Below are 15,666 nucleotides of genomic sequence, written 5' to 3'. Positions count from 1 at the left end.
CTCCTCCGCAAGGCTCGGCACTGTTGATCCTCGTCGACTCGACCTTTGCTCGGGGTTCCGAGTCGGCACATCTGCTGGGCTGCAGCGCCCGTCCGTCTCATGGTGCTCCCGGTCCTTCTTCCAAGAGGGCTCCTCACTCACTCCCAGTACTCATAAGTTGTGTCAGCACGCCTTTTAGCTTCTCACAACTCTTACAGCTTAGTACAATACAACTTATCGCAGTCCTCGACTCTGCAAGCGACTCAATACATGAGGGTTAATCTAGAATAAAACGTTCAGCGATATTCTATCAGCGGCGAACTCAACGCTCGGTAAACACATCGCCCCTCTCCTCTGCAAGACTCGACACCCATGGTTGATCTCGAGGACCATACCCCGGAGCTTGCCATTGCAAGCCTGATTTGCGTGGTTCTGCTTCTTCGTTATATCCGCAAAATCTCCCACCCCAGACTCCTGTTCTCACAACGGAGCGGGACTCCTTTGATTCCGCTACTTGGCCTGTGGTGATTGGTCGGTTCTGGTGTACACGTGTGTGTGTGTGTCTGTTCTAATTAATTTAAGTAATTTCCTAAGTCACATCAAGGCCTGGCTCCTGTCCCCTTCCTCCAGCCATCGCATGGCCTGTGGAAACAGATGCTTTCAATTGCCCCTAAGGGTAGTTATTCCAGTTTTACAACTTTCCGCAGCAATTAACCTGCAGATGTCTTATGTGTGGGCGAGGCATGGGGGGGGGGGGTGTCCTTTTGGCCTTTTGTTGCCTCGAGGGAGGAGTTCGTAGGGGTGCGTCACTGGATTATTTTCTGGAACTCGCTGAATCCGTGTATATATATAAAATAAAGTCTATTACATTAAAAATAGGCAATATCACTCTTAATATACATTTTTGGAAAAGGCATATATACATAAATTGACCAGTAGATACGCAGAAAACACTGGTATGCTTATCATCATCATTTACCATTTCCACCATCATTCTCATCTCTAATCACCTTTATGATTACCATCATCATTGTTGTCCATCATCATTATAATCATTGATATATTTTAGTCATGTTGAAATCGCCTTTATCGTTACAGTCGTACCTCCGATTAGCACGGAGGTACGATAGCAAAGTTGGGTACGTATGGTGGGAAAGAAGTTCAACATACATACCTCGTCATCGTAATTGTTTTTAGATAGCGCTGTGCCATGTTTGGCTTCACGCTGCATTACACATCTCAGCTGTCACACACACATGAGCGTGTGTGTGTCAGATAGATGGAGCCTCATCGGTTGGCTCAGTTTGTTGGTGAGACGAGCATGCTGACATCAACACGTGTATGGCCCTCATTCCTGTCAGCAATCCCACAGATACCTGATTGGCTTTCAGATTTCGTTGTGTGTAATTTCAAGCATCAGAAAGAATTAAAAAAACAGAAGAATACAAACTCTGCATTATTACAGGAAATCTAAAAACCACATAACGTAGAGCACAAGCATTAGAAACATGAATATTCCCATTATCCACCCAAAGCCCTTTCTCCAAGTTGAGGTGTCACAATGAGGAGGAGTTAACAACCTCGCCTGGCATACAGGAATTGCGTGGGTTCGATCCTTACCCTGACGCCTATATATTTGGAGTTTGCATGTGTATCTCCTTGTGATGGCGTGGATTTTTATCCGGGTCCTCTGGTTGTTCCCTCTACATTTAGAATTTTGTGTTTAGATTATTTGGCCGCAATTCATTTCAACACGGTAAGCCACTTCGTTGAGCTATAAGTTGTAGCCAGGTGGCTTCTGAAAAAGAAAAATGTAGCTAAGTGGGCCTTACCTGGTGAAATAAAAAAAATAGTTCATAGTTTATTTTTCATTTGTTCATGGGAGAAGGACAATGTATCTGTCTCCACCACTCCCCTCCTTCAACACCCTGGTCTTCTCTTGCATTGATTAACATTCAAGTAGGAAGGCTTTGATTTAAGTGTAATCAGTACATGTAAAAAATATTGTAAAGGTTTCTGTTAAACACTTATGCAGTACAAGTATTAAACATTTAAAATGTTAATACACACTTATAATGTGCTATTCCTAAAAGTATACATTGTAATTGTAGGACATTAGTGCATTGTTAGGATGAGTCCAGAGCAAAATTGTAATATTTAATATGAAATATATTTTACTTTATTGTAAATGGCCATTGTATTTCAGCCTCTGCATTTAATCAGGCGTACATTACGGCAAAACTGATCGTGTAACATTTACTTTGACTTGACGGTGCAATTTTGCTCAAATTGCAAGTTGCCCATTATGCACTCCCAGAAGGCTGTGGAGCTGATGGGATGTGTAAAAATATATATGTATTTGCAGGTATTAAAATGCATCGTGTGCCTATCTATTTTGTTGTTTAATTCCCCCACAACAACGTTTATTGTTAATTCGTGCAAATGTACTGAGCGGTTGTAACGATTCCATAAAAACACACCTCTAAAACAATGAGGGACAAGGATAGGCCTGCTTGAAGCCAGCTATTATGAGCATACAGTGAGGGAAAAAAGTATTTGATCACCTGCTGATTTTGTACGTTTGCCCACTGACAAAGAAATTATCAGTCTATAATTTTAATGGTAGGTTTATTTTAAAAGTGAGAGACAGATTAACAAAACAAATCCAGAAAAACGCATGTCAAAAATGTTATAAATTGATTTGCATTTTAATGAGGGAAATAAGTATTTGACCCCTCTGCAAAACATGACTTAGTACTTGGTGGCAAAACCCTTGTTGGTAATCACAGAGGTCAGACGTTCCTTGTAGTTGGCCACCAGGTTTGCACACATCTCAGGAGGGATTTTGTCCCACTCCTCTTTGCAGATCTTCTCCAAGTCATTAAGGTTTCGAGGCTGACGTTTGGCAACTCGAACCTTCAACTCCCTCCACAGATTTTCTATGGGATTAAGGTCTGGGGACTGGCTAGGCCACTCCAGGACCTTAATGTGCTTCTTCTTGAGCCACTCCTTTGTTGCCTTGGCCGTGTGATTTGTGTCATTGTCATGCGGGAATACCCATCCACGACCCATTTTCAATGCCCTGGCTGAGGGAAGGAGGTTCTCACCCAAGATTTGACGGTACATGGTCCCGTCCATCGTACCTTTGATGCGGTGAAGTTGTCCTGTCCCCTTAGCAGAAAAACACCCCCAAAGCATAATGTTTCCACCTCCATGTTTGACGGTGGGGATGGTGTTCTTGGGGTCATAGGCAGCATTCCTCCTCCTCCAAACACGGCGAGTTGAGTTGATGCCAAAGAGCTCCATTTTGGCCTCATCTGACCACAACACTTTCACCCAGTTGTCCTGTGAATCATTCAGATGTTCATTGGCAAACTTCAGACGGGCATGTATATGTGCTTTCTTGAGCAGGGGGATCTTGCGGGCGCTGCAGGATTTCAGTCCTTCACGGCATAGTGTGTTACCAATTGTTTTCTTGGTGACTATGGTCCCAGCTGCCTTGAGATCATTGACAAGATCCTCCCGTGTAGTTCTGGGCTGATTCCTCACCGTTCTCATTATCATTGCAACTCCACGAGGTGAGATCTTGCATGGAGCCCCAGGCCGAGGGAGATTGACAGTTCTTTTGTGTTTCTTCCATTTGCGAATAATCGCACCAACTGTTGTCACCTTCTCACCAAGCTGCTTGGCAATGGTCTTGTAGCCCATTCCAGCCTTGTGTAGGTCTACAGTCTTGTCCCTGACATCCTTGGAGAGCTCTTTGGTCTTGGCCATGGTGGAGAGTTTGGAATCTGATTGATTGATTGCATCTGTGGACAGGTGTCTTTTATACAGATAACAAGCTGAGATTAGGAGCACTCCCTTTAAGAGTGTGCTCTTAATCTCAGCTCGTTACCTGTATAAAAGACACCTGGGAGCCAGAAAACTGTCTGATTGAGAGGGGGTCAAATACTTATTTCCCTCATTAAAATGCAAATCAATTTATTACATTTTTGACATGCGTTTTTCTGGATTTTTTTGTTGTTATTCTGTCTCTCACTGTTCAAATAAACCTACCATTAAAATTATAGAGTGATCATTTCTTCGTCAGTGGGCAAACGTACAAAATCAGCAGGGGATCAAATACGTTTTTTCCATCACTGCACATTAGAATGCAAGGATGAACGTTTCTGCTCGAACACACACACGTAATAAATTACAAGTTTCCCCCCAAGAATGTTGACAATTTTCCTGATTCAGTGTCACCCTTCTTCGTCCTTCCTGCAGTGAGCCCATCGCCTCCCCATGGGATTACGTTGCTCAACTCCCAAAAGGATGGCATGGTGCTGGGTTGGAAGGAGCCAACATTCCTGGGAGGTGCCAGCGTGACGCACTACTACGTGGATTACTGCGAAGTGGTGGCGGGCAAAGCTGGGGAATGGAACGAGGCCAAAACGCAGTCTATGGGAGAGCGGGTGTGCAAGGTACGTACTATGTTGAACTTATTTCGCACGGAACGGAGCCAACCGTGCTAATAAGAGGTGCAGGGGAAGGACAACAAGCTAACACACAAAAACGCAGTTCTAAAGGAATGAGTTTTCAATCTAGATTTTAAAGTATAAAGCTCCCAGTGGCTTCCTAATATCGGCAGGAAGAGCGTTCAAGACGGCTGCAGAAGCGCATCTAAAAGCAGCGCGATGCATTGGCCGTCTGTTCGATGGTCAGCCACAAGCCACTGCAGCGAGGGTGACCAGAGTTCGGGTGATGGTTTATGTTCCTTGACAAGATCAGCAAGGTATTGTGGTTGATTTGTGGCAAGCACTTTGCGTGTAATGAGTGCGTCCTTATAATCTATTCATTTGGCAACCGTAAGCTAATGCAGCTGTGAGCACCGGGCGAACTTGGTCGGATCTTGCAGTACCCGTCACGACACGTGCCGAAGAATTGTGTACACGCTGCCTCTTGGTAATGTTGTTGCCAGACGTACCATAGAGGAGTGAGTTGCAATAATCGAGCCTTCTTCATACTATGCCACCGTGTTGGCTATGTCACGATTCAACAGTGGTCGAATGTGCAAACCCTGCAGCTGCTTCCCCGATAATTACATGATTTGCGAATACCATTTGCGATTAATTTAATAGCTTACACTTTATTTCTTCGACTTTAAATGTCAATGGAGTCATTTGTTAATTTTCAATATGGCTTGTGGCACTATGCATTGTTGGAGATTAAGTCCACATATTTGTTAATAACATTGGCAAAAATATGAAAAAAAATGCAATAGGTGACGTTTAGACTTAAAACGTTCGTGACTGCAGGAATTCATATTCTTGGTTCTTTGGGTAACGTCGTTGGTTTTTTGCTTTTAATTTAGATTTTTGTTTTCTACCTACGTGACTTTACCGAAAGAACCAAGAATATGAATAGGTGACGTTTTGAGCAATGGCTCTTTATTACGAATGTGAGTTTTTTGTATCTTATTTGTACCTGTAGACTGTTGCCATCGCAGAATAGGTGTTCAGGAAATAAAATACATAAGTTGGCCTTACAGGTCGTTCCACTGCATTCAAATTCTGTGTAAAGTATTATACTGGGAACACAAATATAAGTTCTGCGGTACAAAGTAAAAAATCCAATAAAATCTAGAATCTTATTTCCCTATTACCACCATGGGCTACAGTCAATATAAACCTTCTATGCTTTTCAGGATATAATTATGGATGGACATTGAGTCATTGTCATTTCCGTGCTTGATTTATAGAGAAATCACTTAACACAGATTGGACTTGACGTTTAACAAGTGTATTCTTCCTAATTGTTTTGTATTCAAGATCGAGATTACATTCATAAAGAATAAAGGAATCCTTCATGATGATGATAATGATGCACGTACATTTTCCTGATTCGATTTAGTTTTAATGCCTCAACATTTTTAGAGTCTTTAGACCATTCTTGAAGGAGCAGCAATTGCGCCTTACACGGAATGGAACACTCAAATAATATTGCAACAATAGTAATGATTTATACTCTGTTGTCACTTCACTGTTGAATGAAGGCCTCCCCATGTCATGTCACTCGTGGGGGTTGTTTGACCATACTTCCCTACACTGGCCAATGTGATTTGGTGAAGGCAGAGGGATGGCCGATTCAGATACCACTCAACACCATTGCTCGATGTGTTTGGAAATCGTACTAAGGTTTTCCCTTATACAGTTCAGCGCATAAATTACTGCACCACTGCTCCCCTAAAATGCTCAAAGTTAGATTGATTTTGAAATACTGTGTTCATGTTTGAGGTGTGACAGAATGGCTAATTGAAAGCTATTCTTGGTTAAATCATTAAAAATATATATTTATTTTAGAATTTAAAAAAAACACTCCTTTAATTGTCTTCTCTCTCAAAATGGGTGAATTAAATGAGTACAATAAAAATGCCATTGCTGTAGCAAATCCAACTGTGCTAAACTATATCTCTCAATCCAGTTATGTCACTCTGACATACCAAATCTCGTTTTTTCTGTTGTTTGTCTTACATACATCTGTTGACAGATGCTGCTTATTTACACATCATTATATTTGTACGTATTGTGTTGTTTGCCATCAGATCAGTGGACTGGAGGACAGCAAGGAATACCAGTTCCGCATACGAGCGGAGAACTTGGCGGGTGTGGGCGACGTCTCCAAGCCCAGCTCTGCCTTTCTATTCAAGGAGTGGAACTTCCCAGAACCAGGTATGGTCACCCAACGTAAGAAACAATCCTGCACAGTAAACCCTCTCTATCCGCGAGGGTCACGTTCTTGAAAGCGCTTGGGTTGCGGAATTCACGAATGCAGGAAGCTTGTGCCAATGGGAAAATGGGGTTATGTTCCTGGTACGAGTGAACATGGGGGTACGGACGGGGGGGAATGGTACATGTTTAATTACAATGACTACAATAATTAAGTAAGTAAATCATGGGACCTCCTTTGCCAGTATCAAGATATAAGAATAGGTTTTCCCCTTTTTTTGGCAATAAAACAGTTGTGTTAAGATGTTAAAACACCAAACTGAAACCTCTTGCAGGGAATCATGTCTGCATTATCCACAGATACTTGTGGTGAAAATACAAACAAAAAACATGCTCTGACAGTATATGCATTGTCTTTGAAACTGATTGGTCCACACCAGAGACAGCTTTCTTTAGAGCCTAGTCTCAAACGGTGTTAGACCAGAGGACGCCATTAGGTGAACAGCACAAAGACAAGTTGTCTCTGGTGTGGACAAATCAGTTTCAAAGACAATGCATATACTGTCAGAGAATGTTTTTTTTTGTATTTTACCAGGAGTATTTGTGGTTAATGCAGACATGATTCCTTGCAAAAGGTTTCAGTTTGGTGTTTTAACATCTTAACACACCTGTTTTGTTATAATAGGGTTTTCCCCTTTTTTTCTGGCAACAAAACTGAAACCTTTTTACAAGGATTCATGTCTGCATTAACCACAATACCTGCAGTCAAAATGCAAACAAAATTGGGTCGAGCACCAATTGGGTCGAGGCTCAAAAGAAAGCCGTCCCTTGGTGTGGACCAATCAGTTTCAAGGACAATGCATATATTATCATAGTATGTTTTTTGTTTGCATTTTGACTGCAGGTATTGTGGTTAATGCAGACATGAATCCTTGTAAAAAGGTTTCAGTTTTTTTGCCTGAAAAAAGGGGAAAAACCCTATTATTACATTTTGGTACTGGCAAAGGAGGTCTAATGATGTACCTGTTTTGTTGCCAGAAAAAGGGGAAAATCCTAATCTTAAACACCTGCACAGTTATAATTGTAGCACTCTTGCGGAGCGCTAGCCGGAGCACTTTCCCTAATTGCATTAACTCTTTTTTCATCAGCCTCACAGTCGACTCGTTTATACCGAAATGTGTAAACGAGGCGACTGTAAGTACGTATAAAGTAAAATAGCAAGTTCATTGCGGGATTGCTGCGAGACTGAGGACTAAGCGGGGAGCCGAGGGAGCGTGCCTAACCTTCGCAAAGAGTTTCAAATGCAAAAGTCTGTGCACACCTCCCGAGTGTCGGTGGTCTGGCACTATATACACCCGTGAATACTGCAGTCCGATGGGTCACGAATAGGGAATTCGTATACATTTAGTAACTCGCGAATATGCAAAACTCGCGAATCCAGAACTCGCGCATAGCGAGGGTTTACCATATAGCTCCCTGATTTGATTCCGGATTGTACCGACGCGATTAACTCTACGAATTGGGCTCAAGCGAGTTTCTGTAGAAGTTCCCATCACATCCTAACAACATGCGGTGAAACCCAAACAACATCAGAGAACTACACAGCACAACCGCAGAAACCTACACAGCAGTAATGTTGTGTGTCGAACACATGGAATAACGAACGCAGCTTGTGACAACACCGCTGGTTACGCGAAAGGCAATCATTTCTAAGATGGTGGGGCATGTGTTATCCATAAAGGATTATTTATATGTGGGTTTGTGCTCATTAAAGTAGGGATAGGAAGGGCGGCTTGGGAGTGGTGTAAAGTGTGGATAGTCTGACCTCTTCCAATATGTCTGGCCAGCATGGAAGAGTAGGCCAAATGCCCTCTAGAGGGGCTCTCTCATGGAGGTACCTTTTACCACAAGTGGTATGCACAAGCAATTGTATCTTTGCCTTTTACATTGTTCTCAAGCCAAATCACAATTAATTCACGTAGGCTTCTGGTGGGCAGTCTTCCATCTTGGACACCCACCTGGTTTCTGTCTTGACACAAGGTGCCCTAGATAATTGAGCGTCAGCAGCTGTCTGCTTAAGCCAGTGAATACCTCCAGCTGTGTTCAATTGGACCCACTAAGGTTTATCCCCTGACCCTTCCCCTCAAACTGATCTTAAATCCCCACAATTATTTGCCAAATCTTCACATGCCAGGCAATTTGAGGCTGGTTATGCCTGTAGCACTGCTCCATATGCTGCACTACATATACTCACCGATGGTATAAACTAATTTATAGCGGTGAAAATCTATTCCCATTTGTCAACCGTGCCTCACATTTGGCAAAGGAAAATGACACATTGCAATGTTGTTCAGTGTCCTTGTGGATTGTGGCTGCACTGTGGCATTCACCAAGGATCCCATTTGAGAGGGCAGCGATGGGGCCAGGCCTAATTTTAAGGAGGGCACAACCTCTCCCTAGAATGGTAAACATCGCACCTAGAATGCTCGGTCTGGGGGCGTCACCAGTCTTGGCAAGTTTTTTTTTTTTTGGAGGCAGATGGCTGACATCACACCCCACTACACCTTCGTCACCTATTTTTCTTTACTTACCAGGCAAGGCCCACTGAGCTTTTTGGCTCTTTTTTCAAAAGCGACCTTGCCACAAATGATAGCTCAGAAAAGTAGCTTATCATGTGGAAAAGTAGAGCAGCCAAATACTCTGAATGCATGTTGACTCTAACTGTGGAGGGAAAAAAACAGAGGACCCTAAGAAAAATCCACGTGACCATGGGGAGAACATGCAAACTCCAAATATACGGACATCAGGGTCAGGATCGAACTGATGACCTCCTGTATACCAACCAAGGTAGTTAACATCTCGCCACCACAGCAGCCTGCCAGTAATGCCACTCTTGGTACTACTGTCCAGTTGGTGCCCGATGAAGGTAATGCAAAAGTATTGTGGCATATTTATCATCTGCTAGTAGATTGAATTTAAGTGCTGTTTGAAGAAGGGAAAGATGAGCAATTTTGTATCTGCCCATGAAGCAATTCAGTTACAAACTGATAAACGTTGGACTCAAGAGGTGATTGCACAATCTCTGAGCCTGTCCTCTGTCACTGTTAGTCCATGGTGCCATTACTGACATCTGACAGTGATTTTCATCTATGGGTAATGATTAAATAAAATTGGTCTCATCATTTGGGTTGCTGATTGACCTCTTGATAAAAGCTTAAACCCAATGCCTCCAAATCACTTCCAGCCTATTACAACCTTAATAATTATATTTTACTAATCAGTACACTGTACCATGTTCTTAATACCTGTTTATAAATCAATTTAGTATACGTATATAGCAGAAACAAAACACATAATTGCAGTGTGGTCATGGTGACATTTTCATCGATGTATAATTTTGAAATACCAGCCACTGTGAATAGCAATGTGACATTGTTTCTTGTCGCAATCATTACAAGTAAAGACTTTGACTTACTCGTCAAGTATATCCTAACAATACTGTTGAAAATAATGCAGCTGTGCACACAGCAGATGGTGGCATTTTTAAAAGTCAAAAACAATCCACAAGAATGATTTAATGCCTTCACTGTACTTTTTTGTGGTTGTTGAAAATATTTAATTTGAACTACAATGCTCAAGCAGATGAGCTCAGATTTCTAAGGATGAGCAAACGATGAACTATTACATTTCTCACAATTCGACTTAACTGTGGGTCTAATGTTTTGTTTGTGACAGCAGGCAGGTAGAGACGACGACTAGCACAACATCAGTGTGTTCGCTTTGTTCCAATGCGTAGCACTACACAAAGCATATGTCCTGCATGCAAAGCCATCTTTTTTAATACATAATGTTCAACAAGGAATACACAAGGGATGACTGATCGACACACTGGAAATTCCTAAAGTAGCCAAGTAAAAAGCAAAAAAAAAGACACCATTGCATATGTGAAAATGTAATTAAATAAATATGACATTTCTAACACTGCACATGTGTATTGGTTATTGGAATGCAATGTGATAATGGTGGTGTTTTATGCCTGTAGAGGTCTTACTAGAGATCACAATATACATGTTTTATTGACCTTCTGATGACCGTTCATGAAACGTAGTATTGTCCATCATAAATGTCCATTTAAAAACGCTGATGTTTATGTATATCATAATTCTGATTCTCATGTAAATGAATAGTAATGTTTCGTTGGCACTTTGAGACAATTCAAAATAATCAAGCTGTTGCAGCTACTGGAATCCACTGCCTGTAAATTGCGTGTGCAATGACTGTACAAGCTATTCACTAAGGCGTTGTTAAGCTGCATACCCATAACCTTGGGATAGACCAAAAATAAATCTTTGGAATGGAATAATGTAAATAACACTTTTATGGTTGTGGTTAAATTGGCAGATGTATAATTTGAAAGCATATTTAATGTAAATTCACAACCTGAAAGGCAGTCTGTGATTGTACAGATCCTAGGTGTGATTAATCATCAAAAGCAATGTAACATTTTTAAATGTTTGTGTTTCAAACATGCATGAGTGTGGACCGTGATTCACTTTTATCTGCAAATAACCTCATCAAGTTCCACCTAATTAAATTACAATTTTTAGGTAAATGTAGAAAGCATTGCATTAAACAGTAAAACTGGACATTAAAATTCCCTCAAAGGCACGAGGAGTTGATATTAATTTAGACTTGCTTCCTTTAAGGCATGAAGGCCCCTACCAGCTAACTCTGCATGTTGCTGGTAGTATGGTAAATAAGTTAGTCCTGTTTATCATCTAGCAATACACTATTTCTTTCAATTATGCAATTTTATAAAAAAGGAAAATATTTATCAAGTACAATCCTGTGAAGCCAGGCCATTTAAAGTAGAATAAAACACTATCTGCATTGGAGCGTATTTTAGATTTGGTGCACATCTTTAGGTGGTTATTTGGTGGATATTTTTTTAAAGGCATGGCATAAATTGGATGACTTCCACAACGCTCTCTCTGTCCTATTCACAGGATGGATTTAGGGCAGTTTTAGCAAACCTGCCAGAGATCTGCCAAAATGTCTCCAACAATAAGGGACCATGGGATCAATAGCATTGATGTCGTGATGTCGTGATGTCAGCTTGTCCCAGTGCCAACAGCCCATCAGAGTGTGGCATTGTAATTACACTGGGTTGGTGCATGTCCCCCAAAATGGGATTTTAACACCGCAGCACCTCACTTTCAAATTGAGCCTGGGAAATGTATTGCTCGTACCGTGAGTCGAAAGGTGCCAGTCCAAAGAGACCTGAAATCAAAGGTCATGGCATATTATTACTATTGCCATTGCTGTGATTGCTGTCTCCATGTCAGTGTATTCTCTGCTAGTATCCATCTCTCTCTAAGTCTGCATGTACTGCTGGCACTGTAATCTCCATGAATGAGGTGATCTCTTTTCCCTTTATTTGCATCTGTGTTCTATTTCGTGTGCCTTCATCTCTGTCGTAGAACTAAACAGCAAGTTACACGTCACTATTTACTGTAATTCTGAATTGTAATCTGCATCTAATGATCCACCAGCCGAAAGCTGGGAGATCTATCCAGGGATGGTGGATTTTGCAGGATGTGAAATAAAATTTACTTGATTTGAATCAAATTGCTTTTATTCTTAATCCACTATCTTTCTTGGCTCCTTGTACCTAAACATTTCCCAGTGAAAAAACATAATATTAAGAAACGAACGAACATAGTATTCAGTCTTTTGTTTTCTCATTTAAATGTCCAAGAAATCTAACTTTCCTTTTTTTATAATTAATCATATTATATCTCTCTTAGATGTCTCATGCTCACATGTCCTTTACATTGCACTCTCATGCCTTTGGATTTCACTCTTTAATGCTCACGTGTCCTTTGGATTGCACCCGTTGGGTTGAGGAGGCTGCTCTCCTCCTATCTTACAGTTACATGTTAATTTCTCACATTAACATCATGTTAATTTCTCACATTAACATCATGCTAATTTCTCACATTAACATCATGCTAATTTCTCACATTAACATCATGCTAATTTCTCACATTAACATCATGCTAATTTCTCACATTAACATCATGCTAATTTCTCACATTAACATCATGCTAATTTCTCACATTAACATCATGCTAATTTCTCACATTAACATCATGCTAATTTCTCACATTAACATCATGCTAATTTCTCACATTAACATCATGCTAATTTCTCACATTAACATCATGCTAATTTCTCACATTAACATCATGCTAATTTCTCACATTAACATCTTGCTAATTTCTCACATTGACATCTTGCTAATTTCTCACATTAACATCATGCTAATTTCTCACATTAACATCATGCTAATTTCTCACATTAACATCATGCTAATTTCTCACATTAACATCATGCTAATTTCTCACATTAACATCATGCTAATTTCTCACATTAACATCATGCTAATTTCTCACATTAACATCATGCTAATTTCTCACATTAACATCATGCTAATTTCTCACATTAACATCATGTTAATTTCTCACATTAACATCATGCTAATTTCTCACATTGACATCATGCTAATTTCTCACATTGACATCACTAGCCCCGTCCACTTCTTTATGACCCTTGGGCTACACCCATTTCAAACCTCTTAAAACAGTCTGCCTCAGCAGCAGACCATGCTTTCCCACCTGATGATGGACCCTTGTGTTGCACATGAAACATCGTGAATTATTTTATTTTATACCTACATGACTTTTCCAGAAAGAACCAAAGAGTATCTTTGTGTACCTGCTGTCTGTAATACAATTATGTTACTCGTCTTGTGTCTTCATGACAGTTTTACTACCTTTAAAAGATTGCTTGCTTTTTAGACTGTGTGTAATTGTCCAGCATTCACGTCCATAGAGGTGAACAGACCATATGTAACAATGCAATAATCGAATTATTGTTAACGTTAATAACTACTTATTTTTCAATATAGGTCCCAATTTCTGAAACATATATGCCGTTGGCGCTTTTTTTCTTCTGTTTAACATGCTTCACCTGTTCAATTTTGGTATAACTGACTTGTACTCGGAAAGTGTATGCATGTGCAAAACATGCGACGCAACTGGACATTGAATGTTATTGCGTGGTCATTTACCGGATCATTTGTTGTCACCTTGTCCAGGCCCTCCCTTTGATGTGGTGTTCACCGAAGTTCGAGCCAAGTCTATCGTGGTGCTCTGGAAGGCCCCTCTCTACACGGGCAAGAGCCCCGTCACTGGGTTCAATGTGGAAATTACAGAGGACACTCTTGAGGAACACTGGCAGTTGGTCAACACCGACTTGGTGTCCAAAAGATACTACAAGGTATTGCTGCCCCTGCAGGCAATCTTGCTGCAAATCCAATGAGTATTTTCTCAGATCCACTTAAAATTAAAGTGCCTTCCAACAATGTTTGTACTGTGTGTGTGTGTTTGTGAGTTGAACTACAAATATATATTTTTTATATTATTGCATGAAATAATTATTTATGTGTTTTTTTATTTATATATATTTTTAAATAGGCTATAGCGTCAGGTAATTAATTCAGTAATGCTCATGTTGGTTATAATTATTCCAATGTATAATTTGTCGTGGTTGCACAGTGGTTAGTAAAGATTATGCTTTTTAGCGCAGTTTCAATCAATATTTCGTATCTGATTTTAAATTTGGTTGTGAGAATCGTTCATGAATTAACCAGTTAGCTGATACAATACTTATCTGGGACATGTATGTCCAACACATGGCACTTTTATTTGTTTGGCTATGTTGGATGGTGGAGGCTTTCGTGACATACATATGGCCAGCTCATTATGTGGCCTTCCACAAAAATCTATTATGAATCGCTGTCTCATTTTTTGACTGCATCGTGGTCATCAGCCATGGTCTATCAATGGAATCTTTCACGTCCGCTGGACAGTAGACGGGTGCACATTGTTACGGTTCACACACCCGCAATTACCTCCAGGGTGGCCCTCCGTATTCTAATCTCAAACCTTGACAACAATCAGCGAACACGCTACCGATGGGCCGTGTCACCACCCTTGAAAGTTGAATCCAGAGAACACTGAGTCAACACCTTTTGGATCCATGAATCAAGTCTGGGTAGTCCTCTGTGATCATGCCAGATTTTCAAGCATGTTAATGGTCTCAGCCTGGTCACCAATGACTGTCCAAAACAAATAATTTTATTACATTTGGTTGTCCCACTAATTTTGTCAAAAGTCCACATTTAAGAATTATAATATCAGTTTTTACTGCCATGCTGCAAATATTTATCTATAGCAGAGAATTTCGATTTAAAGCTTTCGTGACTGCAATGATTCATCTTCTTTGGTTCTTTCGGTAAAGTCACGTAGAATGAGAATAAAATAATAAATTGATAAAATAAAATAACACAATAATATTCTCACGACGTTTCGGCCACAACACAAGCGGCCTTCATCAGGTGAAGGGGCGAGACTGTCTGGTAGGACAGCGCTGGAGTGAGAGAGCCACGTTCAGATCACGGCTTTTAAGCTGTGTGAGAGGAACAAAGAGCCTTGACCAAGGAATTAGCATATAATTTAGCATTGAAATGGCTGAATGATTAGCTTGTGACTGGTCACAGAAATAGCTATGTTAAAAGTTAAAGCATACACATCCGCAGAGGCACCCATTGTTAAAAGGAATTAGCATATAATTTAGCATTGAAATAGCTAAGTTAAGGCATACACATCCGCAGAGGCACCCCTTGACAATGGGATTAGCATAGAATTTAGCATTGAAATAGCTGAGTGATTCGCTTGTAACTGCTACAGAAATAGCTACGTTGAAGTCAGAGCATACACATTCACCGAGGCACTTAGTACAAATCAAACAGGAGAATTTAGCATTGAAATAACTAGGCGAATTTAGCATTGAAATAACTGAGTGATTTGCTAGTGACTGGTCACAGAAATGACTACACATCTGAGCTATTCACAGT

At 40.6% G+C, this 15,666-nt stretch overlaps 1 protein-coding gene across 2 annotated transcripts in view; it reads left to right on the top strand.

The window, feature by feature from the left end:
* LOC116941581 (myomesin-2-like) overlaps positions 1 to 15,666 on the top strand; it is a 117,632-nt gene that overhangs the window by 57,262 nt on the left and 44,704 nt on the right. For both annotated transcript variants that reach the window (XM_076066602.1, XM_032952773.2), the window contains exons 18-20: positions 4,246 to 4,442; positions 6,563 to 6,689; positions 13,846 to 14,027. In XM_076066602.1, the coding sequence (XP_075922717.1) occupies positions 4,246 to 4,442; positions 6,563 to 6,689; positions 13,846 to 14,027 (506 nt within the window). The remainder of the gene's footprint in view (positions 1 to 4,245; positions 4,443 to 6,562; positions 6,690 to 13,845; positions 14,028 to 15,666) is intronic.

The sequence above is a fragment of the Petromyzon marinus genome, chromosome 12, assembly GCF_048934315.1.
Source record: "Petromyzon marinus isolate PM22_M1 ecotype Great Lakes invasive population chromosome 12, UKy_Petmar_22M1.pri1.0, whole genome shotgun sequence".
In the NCBI taxonomy this organism is placed as follows: Eukaryota; Metazoa; Chordata; class Hyperoartia; order Petromyzontiformes; family Petromyzontidae; genus Petromyzon; species Petromyzon marinus.
Note: the sequence above shows the minus strand (reverse complement) of the source record. Positions and strands in the feature narration are given on the sequence as shown.